This window comes from Leguminivora glycinivorella, chromosome 19 (assembly GCF_023078275.1).
Source record: "Leguminivora glycinivorella isolate SPB_JAAS2020 chromosome 19, LegGlyc_1.1, whole genome shotgun sequence".
Lineage (NCBI taxonomy): Eukaryota > Metazoa > Arthropoda > Insecta > Lepidoptera > Tortricidae > Leguminivora > Leguminivora glycinivorella.
Window position 1 is genome coordinate 14,728,751 of NC_062989.1, and position 12,322 is coordinate 14,741,072.

The window sequence follows — 12,322 nt, forward strand, 5'->3', positions numbered from 1 at the left end:
GAGTCAGATATCATTACTGTACCATCGTACTTAGTTAATTTAACGGATTGCGTGCGTCCATTCAGATAATCACTAAACCACGCCAGTGATCTCGAACCTACTCCATAGAAACGCAATTTAGCGATTAGCAAGGCAGTATCTATACAATCAAAGGCGCGAGAAAAATCTAATAACACTAGACAGGTACCCTTGCCATTGTCTTGCTCTGAAATGATGTTATCTACTACATCCATTAGAGCTGTAACCGTTCCCATTCCCTTGCGGAACCCTGATTGCACGTCAGGTAGAATATTATTGTCTTCTATATATTTGTAGAACTGCTCATAAACAGCCTTTTCCAAGACTTTAGACAAAAAAGGAAGTATGCTGATTGGCCTTAGGTCTTTAGGTTCAGAAGGGTTATCCACCTTAGGCAGTGGGGTGACCAGGGCAGACTTCCATATAGCAGGCACCTCTCCAGTCAATATTGACTTATTAATGATAGCCGTAATCACAGAGAGCGTACGCGGGAGTGTAAGTACAATCATATCCCTATTAATGTTGTCTACACCGGTTGAATTTGAAGTAATAGCCACAATATATTTACCTACCTGCTTTTCATCGACCGGCTTGAGGTTAAAAAGAGAGTTACCAAATAAGTTACCCTCAAAATCTAAAAAGGTAGACAGTGGAACCCTGCTACACCCAGGCACATCCAAAAAGTTATCGTTGATCAGGTTTGGATCATTAAAACGGTCAGGGAGACAGTCTCGGTTATTTGAGTCTGATAAAACAGTTTTTTTAAGATTTTTCCATAATGACTTAGAATCTTTATAATGTGAATTTATGTGGTTGTTGTAATAAGCTTGCTTTTCATTGTAAATACTTCGCACTACTAGTTTTTTTAGGTCATAGTAGTATTGTTTGCTACTTTCTGTTTTGGACTCTCTATACCTCAAATAAGCCTCATTGCGCTTCCCAATCATGATCCTAATGGTACTGGTAATCCATGGCAAGCTGTGCTTTTCCCGAATTTTAGTAGATTTAGTCGGAGCATGCAAATCAAACAGAGACAGAAGAAGGTGATTAAAAGTTACCAACATACTCTCAACCGATTGAAACTGTAAAACTGATTCCCAATCTATAGAATGAAGGTCCCTGTCAAAGTCAGAAATATCTATATCTTTGATTGGCCTGTATGTAATAGTTTTCGACACTGGTTTGGGTCGTTTAATGGGAAAAGTCACTGTCAGCATACAGTGCCCGAGTGAACCAGTTATATTTGAGACGCATACTTCGTTAAAAGGAGCACTGGTACATATAAGGTCAATAAGCGTTTCGTTCTCGACAGAATAATGAGTAGGTACTGTTACGACCTGCTGCATACCTAGGTAACATAAAAAACTGTTGACTTTTCCAACATTACAGTTAGAGGTATCGAGCATGTTAATATTGAAATCTCCCAATAATACAACATAATCATGCTTGGAGAAGTGTGATATAGATTCTGTAAGCGCATCAAAAAACAAGTCTACATTTATCCAACTTGGACGATACGCTGTACCTATAATAAAACTGCGATGGTTAAGAGACAAAGATATCCACAATTGCTCAATATCGGCAGCAGGGTGGGTAGATCGGCGCGCGCGCACCGTAGACTTGATGTAAAACGCGACCCCCCCGCCACGGCCACCGCGCATGGAGGTGGGTCGAGGGGCGTTTATTAATTTGTATCCGGGAACGCGCGGGGCGAGTCGTTCTTGACCTTGTCTAATCCACGTTTCGTTAATCGCTACTATATCGGCATCAAATTTATTCATTGCGATTAAAAAGTCATTATGTCCCGTAGCCAAAGAACCCGCGTTATAAAAACCTAACTTTAAGTATTTCGTTTTAGCGCCTATCTTAAAGAAATATTCGTTAAAAGGTTGTGATTAAAATGACACAAAAAAAGACAACGCGGTGATGTTCTCGTAACATTCGTAACCTCAAAACCTGTTCGTGTTTTTTCCGATATAAATATGTGTTCTATTGAAAGTGTGTTTAGATACAATTTAGTATAGTGATTCGTGTGGTTTGTGGAGTGTATGGCGTTCAAGTGTGTATTACTTACTGTCATACAGTTATACAGTGCGTTGAGTGTATTGATTAATTGTTTATTAACAATAGAAGTTGTTCTTGCTGCGACGCGCTCCAGTGACAAATGCAATATATAGCTATAACACAGATAAAAACGATTTAAAGTCATAACACTATAAAGGCACAGAAATAAGAACAGCGATAAGAAAACATAACAGACTTTCAGATTCAGTGACTTTACATTAACATAAAACAATGCAAAAGTTAACGTGTAAATAATGCCTAACCAACACAAACACGCATTATTAAGTACACAGTTGATATAACTTGCGTGTAAATACCTATTAGCAAACAACATGAGTACCAAAAACACGCTCTAAATCAGAATCTGACCGTATACGATGTCGTGGAGACTCCGAGCCAGGACGTTGGCGCACGTAGATCTTTCCGTCGCGGGTCCATGCATAACGCCAGCCGAGCTGGTCCTTCAGCTGCCGCGTTTTCTGAAACAGCCTTCGATTGACGACGGTGAGACGCTCGTTGATGTAAAAACGGCTGATAGGCAATGGCAGGCCGGTGCCCTCCGTAGTGGCGCCGCGGCGCACCCTCGCTGCCTGCAGCAGCCGGTCGCGCACGGCGCGGCGCGCCAGCCGCACAACCAGCAGCCGCGGGCGCGCCGGCGCCGGCGGGCCCTGGACTCCATCGTTTAACTGCGAAGCGCGACCCACGCGAGTTGCATCAACGATGTCGTGCTCCGACAGCGTGACTCCAAGCTTCTGACCTAAGGTAGTTACAATGTGTACAGTATTTTCCCCGTTCTCTTCCGGTACATTAGAAATCTCAATGTCATTGAGCAGTTGACCTTGGTCTCGGTCATTCAGTTCCATTTTTAACTGAGTAATGGTTTCCATCAGTGATGATTCTGTGTTGTTAGAGTCAATCCCATTAGGGGCCCTTGCCTCTAACGCTTCCACGCGGGCACACAGACCATCAATGCGTCTATCGCAACCATCAATTTTGGACGTTAGATCTGTCATGCTAGCCCGCAGAGCCTGGATATGCTGGCTCATGGCCCGCATTTCCACGCGGAAGAGTCTGATTTCTGACACCAGTGCCTGCATATCGGTAACGCCAGTCGTCGAGTGAGATGTTGTGCGAAGTATTATCGTGTAAATGGTTTTCACTGTTGTCAGTATAAGACACGTCCATCTCGCAGGTGTTGAGTAGGGCCGGTGCTGGCCCACGGGCCCGCGAGCCCCCTCGATGCATGGTTACGTTTCCGTCGGCGCCGCGTACCGGTGTATTTGTGTTGTCTGACTTCGGCCCGGCACTTTTGCATGCGAAACATTTCCATAAATACCTTTGTTCGGCTTCCAACTTGTTCAAAAAATCGTCTGTAATATTCAAGCACTGAATGCAATACGTGTTTTGACAGTTAAAACACTTTAAAAATGTTGTATCCGTTATTTGAACGAAACAACCTGCACAGCTTGCCATTGTAATGTGTGTTTTCACTCGTTGGAAATAAGGTTCAGTCTTCCGAATACGCCAGTACACAACGGCAATGCGCGCACGCAGAATCCAAGCAGCTGATTGGTTGACAGCGGTCAGCTGATTCGTACGTTTGATAGTCACTGTTTGAACAATTCACTGCGATTTTAAACTAAATTTTCTAGTTTGTATTAATGTTTTCACACCAAACACTTATTTATTTCAATATAACTAATATTATTGTTTATTTATTTAACGTCTGTTGTTTGTTTAGTCAACTATTTACAAATTATTTCGGTGTTTATTACGGAGCGAACGAATAGTGCATGTGACAGCTCTGACGTGCGTCACGTGATCCCCCTATAAATACAAAAATATTTATACTCACGCAGCCAAACATCCGTATCCTTGCTGCATGACCGCTGCCCACGCCAAGACTTGTCCTGTGTCGTTCGCTGGAGGACGGGCCGCCATCAAAGCCCTGATCAAGTAAAAATGTTACAATATTAATAATACGGAGCCACGCTGTTACGTCATCGCCCAAATCAATCGTTTAATTTTTTTGCTGTGTTCTTATTAACTGTTGATAAAATTTAAGTTTCATGGCGCATTGGATTTATCTGTAATGTCATTGAAATATGTTTTCAAGTAATAAATTATAATTTTTTCGGCGTACAGTATACAGGGTGTATTTTGATAGCGGGTCAGTAAAGGCAGCTACCAGATACCGTGCTCCTACTTAAAACCGGCCAAGAGCGCGATGGGCCACGCTCAGTGTAGGGTTCCGTAGTTTTCCGTATTTTTCTCAAAAACTACTGAACCGATCAAGTTCAAAACAATTTTCCTAGAAAGTCTTTATAAAGTTCTACTTTTGTGATTTTTTCATATTTTTTAAACATATGGTTCAAAAGTTAGAGGGGGGGGACGCACTTTTTAGGGTTCCGTAGTCAACTAGGAACCCTTATAGTTTCGCCATGTCTGTCTGTCCGTCCGTCCGTCCGTCCGCGGATAATCTCAGTAACCGTTAGCACTAGAAAGCTGAAATTTGGTACCAATATGTATATCAATCACGCCAACAAAGTGCAAAAATAAAAAATGGAAAAAAATGTTTTATTAGGGTACCCCCCCTACATGTAAAGTGGGGGCTGATATTTTTTTTAATTCAAACCCCAACGTGTGATATATTTTTAGATAGGTATTTAAAAATGAATAAGGGTTTACTAAGATCGTTTTTTGATAATATAAATATTTTCGGATATAATCGCTCCTAAAGGAAAAAAAAGTGCGTCCCCCCCCCCTCTAACTTTTGAACCATATGTTTAAAAAATATGAAAAAAATCACAAAAGTAGAACTTTATAAAGACTTTCTAGAAAAATTGTTTTGAAATTGATAGGTTCAGTAGTTTTTGAGAAAAATACGGAAAACTACGGAACCCTACACTGAGCGTGGCCCGACACGCTCTTGGCCGGTTTTTTTTCCTTTAGGAGCTATTATTTCCGAAAATATAAATATTATCAAAAAAACCGGCCAAGTGCGAGTCGGACTCGCGCACCGAGGGTTCCGTACAAACATTAAAATTATTAAAAAAAAATATATTATGTGATGTAACTAAAAATTTATGGTTTTCGTAATTTTTCCTTTATCTCTGCTATAAGACGTTGCTTCGTACCAAATTTCAAGATTCTGAGTTCACGGGAAGCACCCTGTAGGTTTTGATTCCCTTGCAAGTGTCGAAAATTTGCGGCATAAACGGCTGTATCTTTTGATTGCGTTGGCTTAGAAGTTTGATTTTTTCACAGCTTCAAGGGACAGTAGACCTGAGTAATTGATATAAATTTCAGCTTCATACCTCCACGCGTTCCTGAGAAAAAGGGTCTTGACAGACGGACGGACGGACAGACGGACAACAAAGTGATCCTATAAGGGTTCCGTTTTTTTCCTTTTGAGGTACGGAACCCTAAAAACGATCTTAGCAAACCCTTATTCATTTTTAAATACCTATCCAACAATATATCACACGTTAGGGTTGGAATGAAAAAAAAATTCAGCCCCCACTTTACATGTAGGGGGGGTACCCTAATAAAACATTTTTTTCCATTTTTTTATTTTTGCACTTTGTCGGCGTGACTGATATACATATTGGTACCAAATTTCAGCTTTCTAGTGCTAACGGTTACTGAGATTATCCGCGGACGGACGGACGGACGGACGGACGGACGGACGGACGGACGGACGGACAGACAGACATGGCGAAACTATAAGGGTTCCTAGTTGACTACGGAACCCTAAAAATGGTCTTAGAAGACCTTCCTTCGATTTTTTAATTTATGAAAATTACAGATTTGGGAATAAAACATAGTGCGAGAAAAAGGCCATTTATCACAAACTTTATTTACGCCAATCAATTCTATTCAAATAATATCGCACATGTATCTTAAGTATCGTAATGTACTATAAGAAATGTTTGAGTAAAAAATGCATTTACCTGGTAAGTTGGGCCGCGAGACTAGCGGGTGCGTTAGAAGAGGCGGGTGGGGCCGCGAAAAGCGCGTGCAGCGTGTGGAGACAGCAAGTCTTGATGTACACATTGTTGTGTGTCATCAGGGATAGAATAGATTCGCAGACGGACTGAAATGTAACAAAAAAATTAAATAAATTGGACAGTATAATGCAATCTTACGCTTAAATTCCTCAGGGCGTTTTAAATTTTAAAATCCTAAGGCCTGAGATATACTTGTACCTAAGTCTTACTCACGTAAGTAGAGACATAGCTGAACTACAGAATAGGAATGTGCATGTCGCAGGGAAATGGCCAAAACAGAGATTTGATCAAATTTCTAAGGGATTTGATCAAATCACGCAGGATGTCAAAATGGCGAACCCATTTCATCATTTCTCTAGAAAATTTCAGTCATTTGACTAAATCCCTGACTCTGTTTAGTGAGATCACAAAATCGGCCAATAGACACGCCACGTTTTGTCATTTCCCTAGATTTGTTTAGGGATTTGACAAAATCCCTGAACCACGACAGTGAGTTGACGAAACAAACTCAAAAAGTCAACTAGTTTTAACATTTCCCTAAACAAATTTAGGGAAATGATAAAGTCTCAACTGGTGATTTGATCAAATGTCCGAACTGGTTTCGTGAAATGACAAAGCCAAGAATCTAATATAACCAATTAGATTTATTAGACTCTTGCCTTTGTCACTTGATTTGATTGAATCCTTAACTAGATTAGTGAAATGGTAAAATTGAATCCGTTTGTAAGTTTTTGGTTTTCTATAAATAAGAAAAAAAATAGAATAAGTGAAGAAACAAAGCTAAAAATGATTCATTTTAAATTATTTTCATATTTATTAAAAAAAAATGTCTTTTCACTGAACTTGTTTAGTGAAATGATAAAACTAGTTGACTTTATAAGCTCGTTTCGTCAACTTACTGACGTGGTTCAGGGATTTTATCAAATCCCTAAACAAATCTAGTGAAATGACAAAACGTGGCGTGTCTGTTGGTCGATTTTGTGATTTTACTAAACTGAGTAAGGGATTTAGTCAAATGACTGAAATTTTCTAGAGAAATGATAAAATGGATTCGCCATTTTGACATCCTGCGTGATTTGATCATATCCCTTAGTGATTTGATGAAATCGCTGTTTTGGCCATTTCCCTGCGACATGCATATCGTTATCGCATTGTACACAAATAACTCTGTTGTCCTTATTTACGTAAGTTTACATGATGCCTAAAAGTTGGTCAAGAATCTCGATCAGACTCTTATCTTGCAGCATTATCAATTAGAAAATTGCTCGTTAGTCTGTACATACGGACGCATGCTTTCAGCTTTCTGATGTGTAAGCTTCTTCGTACTAACGAGCGATTTCTGATACATAAAATGCGATGGGTGTGACTTCTTTCACCCTTAAACATCTTCAACTTTATTGATTTAACGGCCCGGCCACGACATTGGTCTAAGCGCGACAGCGGTGAGCGGCAGCCATACGTGCGAATGAAAAGTCCCATCACTGTGTCTCGCTCCAATGTATGGCCGCCGCTTACCGCTGCCGCGCTTAGACCAATGTCGTGGCTGAGCCGTAAGGGTTACCACCCTAGCGTAAATGTGACTAATGACAATCAAGTCCGGGTAGTTCGAAAAACTCGTACAGTTAGAAGATGTTGATACAACTTCCAGCCAGTCTACCCGTGACCACGGACGTAATATCACGTCCGAAACGTCGGGTTAAATATAAACGTAAGTCTTACGCGATTACGTCTCGTTTTAATTTAATAATATCTTCAACTTTTACTACAAACTATCACATAGGTATGTGGTTAAAGCCGCAAAGTAATAATAATAGACATACCTTAATATACTCCTTACTGAAGACAGGCAGCACATCCCTCAGCATAGTGAGTGTGTGTAGCACAGTCCTGTGTCCAGAGAGCAGTGCTTCAGCCTGGATCTGTGATTGACAGAACTCAGCCACGCGGTTAGCGGCTGGGTGCACTTTCGGAACCTAAAATAAATTGGTTACATTTAAATAGGGTGGATACTTGTAAGGATACCGAAGTTTGCAGGATCGAGTCCTGTCACGGTCGCCATGTAAGGCAATAAATGAACCGGAATATGAGGAAATATTTATATTAAATAAAGTAATTGTTACATCAATGAATACTCAGAATACCTTAGCTGTAAAAAGTTTGAAGATAGCAGATTAGAGTCCTGTCACGGTCGCCATGTAAAGAAGACTATTTTCTTAGTGTTCCGAACAGTTCTCAAATAGTAATAGTTTGTATGTTTAGTAATGGAAACGCTTCTTTATTTGTGTTAGGAGCAGATTTGTAATAAAAGAATTACGAGTTTCAGGAGAATACGCTGGTATAAAGATAATCCTCGAGATTTGACATTTACGTCATTTACCTTAGTTTGGTCATCGTCAGTAGGAATCATGAAACAGCTTCCGCGTAGAATAGCTGTTACCGCGTGCTGGCCCGCTTTTCGTACCTGAGAACATACATAATTTATTAGGTTAAGTACATATTTTTTTTTCATTCAATGGAAATCAGAAATTAAGCTTACTCATATGTTATCTAGAGTAGATTCTATGCTTCAGTGATAAAGTCGAGTCCAATGCGCGCAGCGGTGCAGACGCATTGATGGTTTAATTAAATTATAATTGCGAAATCAGCGCGCGTGCTTTTGCCGCGACCGATAATCGACACGATGGCAGATTCCAAACCGAGTCAAACCATCGTAAATGAATTCCTCGCTTTCCTTCAAGAAAAAGACAAGCTGTTACTGGAAGGGGCGATGGATGCGACAGCCGCTTTCCGGATGTCCTCGCGTGCGTCGAAGTTTTCCGTGGACGACATCTGTGAAGCGAAGAGAGTGCTGTGCGAGTCCCTTGGGATTGCCGGCACCTATGTACCTCACCGGAGAGGCGACGAAACCGGGAAGAAAAGTCTCGAGGACATTAAGAAGATCCTGAAGGAGTACAAAGACCGGATTCCGGAGTTTGTTGCGACGGATATCATCGTTCCGCCGTACGAACCGGATAACGTCGACGTTCGCAGCTTGTTTAGGGAAATCGTGGCCCTAAAAACAAGTTTAGCCGCAGTTATCTCGAAGTTTGAAGCTAGCATGGAAACGATTACCGAGTTACGCAACGAAATCAAATGTTTGCGTTATGCTCCAGCTCGGTCAGCTGTTTCAGACTTGGAGTGCGATCATCGACCCACGGACACTCGTGTCGTGTCGGTTAGTTTGCACGCTGCTGACGCTGTAAAAGGTGCTGCACGTGCCGCCGCCCCGCGCGCGCCCCTCCCTCCGCGCGCGCGGCCGACTCCTGTTTCGTCGAAATCACGGTGTCAGCGTGCATACGCTGACGTCACCGCCGGCCAGTCTAATGCAACTAGCCGGGTCAATGCACCAACAACTACAAGGGGATGTGAAGTACGGGCATCTGCCAAGGAAAATACTTCCCGCACCAATGTGGATGAAGAGGGGTTCACATTGGTGGAAAAAAAGAGCAAGGCGCGCAGAGCGGCTCGCAAGACTATGTGTGGCTCTGCGGAACCGGTGAATTCTGGTCTACGGATTGCCACACCGAGTAGGGCGCTCTACGTGTCTCGTCTGCATTACTCCGCCGTTTCCGACGAGGTGGTGGACTACGTTCGCCGGAAGACTGGCTACACGCTGAGGGTGCAACAGCTGCAGTCGCGTCACTACGTGCACTTCAGCTCGTTCGTGGTCCGCGTGCCGCGGCCGCTGCAGGACACCATCGCGAGCGCAGACTTCTGGCCGAAAGGTGTGGTTTTTCGGCGGTTCCGGGGCAACCTGCCAAATCCCACACCGGGGCAAACGACGCAACGGAGCCACGCTGTGACGTCATCGCCCAAATCCATTGTTTAATTTTATTTTTATTATTGTTCTCTTTATTTTCTCTCTCTATCTTCTCTCTATATGTTATCTAAGTTTCGTGACGCATTGGTTTTACTGTAATGTCATGTAAACATGTTTATACTAATAAATATAAATATATAAAATATAAACAACAGGAGTTTTTAAGCAAGATGGATTAGTGTTTTCATGCAACCATTTTACAATTTAGAATTTTTTATTTTATTTTATTGAGAAAGAAACAAACGGTCATATACAATTTAGAAAGCTAGAGTCTTATGTTGAGAGATATGTAGGTCTCTAAAAACTATTAACCTTTGATTTTTGATTTATTTTGACTTGATTCTTGAGTAGTATAAGATTCTAATAGGATAAAATATGTCTCAAAATGTATATTTATTCTTTACTTTTCTCAGTAGCTTTTTCAAAATAGTTTTCATATTTTTTAAATTTGCTAGTATGCCAAAATTTGTAAACCAAAACGATATGCTTACCTTAGGTTTAGAATGCAACACAAATGCCAGCACATTGTCAAAAACCCTCATCGTAGAAGAATCACTCCATGACGCATACTCCTGAGCCCGGAGCAACACCGACAAACACCCAATAGCACTCCGTAACAGCGTCCCATTCTCCGACTGAGAATGCTTCTCCAGGATCTCGGTGAATGTGGTGGCAGAATCGGAGAACTGTTTCCGGAGGACGGCTTGTGGGACCGACTTTATGCCCATGGAGAGGAGCGATAGAGTGGCTACTAGGTTGTCGTCTTCAGCTACTTTTAGTGTTTCCATCTGAAATATTTAAAAAATATTCAGATAAGACTTTTATAGAGTATTCAAATGTAAGTATGAATTTCCCATTGTTATGTTATACTTTAAGACTTGACAATGTTGGTAGCACTTGCTTTAGCGAAACAGAAATCTTAGTGGGGATTTGTTCCAAATAAATCATAGATATGAAAACTTTTAAAGTTCCTAATAGAATCCTGACCTTCTCATATAATTTTGATTTTAATTTTAATATTTTAAAAACATGAAATCAAACTGTATGAGCAATAATTAGCTTGAAATATATACATATATTATTTTTCTATATACTGTTATCACTACTACTAAAAAGTGTGCTTCATTGACCCAGTCCGAAAAAAAATTAAATTTCTAAAATTTTGCCACTTTTCAGAAGTTTAATATATTTTCTGGCCCCAATAAAGGAAGTCTGTCAACATCATCATTGCGATATCCTGGCATTTGCCATGGCTCATGGAAGCCTGGGGTCCTCTTTGACAATTAATCCCAGGATTTGGCATTGGCACTAATTTTTACGAAAGCAACTGCCATCTAACCTTCCAACCCAAAGGGTAAACTAGACCTTACTGGAATTAGTCTGGTTTCCTCACAATGTTTTCCTTCACCGAAAAGGGAAGTTTGTCAACAACTTGAGTAAAATGAGTTTTTTTTATTATATGTATTTGATACTAACCAAAGCTGCAAAATATTCCGTAGACGTCTCCTCTCCGCCTTGTTCTTTGATCACTTCAGTAACAGCCGCCAGTACGGCCAACATCTCCTTGTGGATAGAGTTGTTGTTGTCAAACTTGTTCAGCAGCCTGAAATTCATTGTTTTGTTTATTTTTTTAACTTATTATAATATGTATTGTACTAAAAATCAATTGCACATTTTTTTTTTATCCTCAGTTTTCATGAACATATCATTTTTATCAATGACAAAATTTTAAAGGGGCATTGTTAGGTAAACAGAGTAATTAAATTTATTCTAATAATTAAATTAAGTAACAAATCAAAAATTTCCCGTGCAAATCATATTCATCTAATTCTTATTGGTAAGTATATAGAAAAACAGATTTTTTTTTCAGTTTATAGTCTGGTTGATTTAAAGGTTTACTGATAGTGCATGCATTTTGTACAATAATGTTTTGAATAAAGAAAACAAGTTGTTCTCTATATTTCAGACAAACAAATTTTAAAACTGTTAATCCAAATTAAACAATTAACACCACTTACTTGCTAAAGCTGACATTAGAGCACTGGCTCCAATCAGAAGCGAACGTCTGGAAAGTCTTAAAAGACCCAGACCTCATAGAACCTGAGTACTGACTTTCTGAGTCATCTTCGCCCGATCTCACTGACATACTCTCAAATTCCTTCGCGATAGACAGCTCTGCTTCAGCCTCGGACTTTTGTTTGCCCTTTGAGTGTCCATAGGTGATCATAGCATCGTGCTTTAAGACCGCCTGCTGAGTCAAGCCAGTGTTTCCTAGAAAAAAGTCAGGCTAATTGGTTACAAAGTTACATTAGGCTATAATTGCATATATAAGTATTTTAACTGACTTAAAAGGAGAGTTTATCTATTTAGT

The 12,322-nt window shown here is 40.5% G+C and overlaps 2 protein-coding genes across 2 annotated transcripts in view; both read right to left on the reverse strand.

Moving 5' to 3' along the window:
• The window catches only part of LOC125236782 (RRP12-like protein), a 39,894-nt gene that overhangs the window by 27,353 nt on the left and 219 nt on the right, over positions 1-12,322 (reverse strand). Inside the window, exons 2-10 of the mRNA XM_048143707.1 lie at positions 11,970-12,222; positions 11,428-11,554; positions 10,443-10,739; positions 8,470-8,553; positions 7,913-8,065; positions 6,036-6,178; positions 3,938-4,030; positions 2,459-3,057; positions 246-454 (exon numbers count right to left, since the gene is read on the reverse strand). Of these exons, the coding sequence (XP_047999664.1) occupies positions 246-454; positions 2,459-3,057; positions 3,938-4,030; positions 6,036-6,178; positions 7,913-8,065; positions 8,470-8,553; positions 10,443-10,739; positions 11,428-11,554; positions 11,970-12,222 (1,958 nt within the window). The remainder of the gene's footprint in view (positions 1-245; positions 455-2,458; positions 3,058-3,937; positions 4,031-6,035; positions 6,179-7,912; positions 8,066-8,469; positions 8,554-10,442; positions 10,740-11,427; positions 11,555-11,969; positions 12,223-12,322) is intronic.
• LOC125236537 lies at positions 1,570-3,860 on the reverse strand. Its single transcript, XM_048143378.1, has 2 exons — positions 2,452-3,860; positions 1,570-2,195 (listed from the first exon to the last, which is right to left on the reverse strand). The coding sequence occupies exons 1-2, from the start codon at positions 3,177-3,179 to the stop codon at positions 1,880-1,882; spliced, it is 1,044 nt and encodes a 347-aa protein (XP_047999335.1). The 5' UTR covers positions 3,180-3,860; the 3' UTR covers positions 1,570-1,879.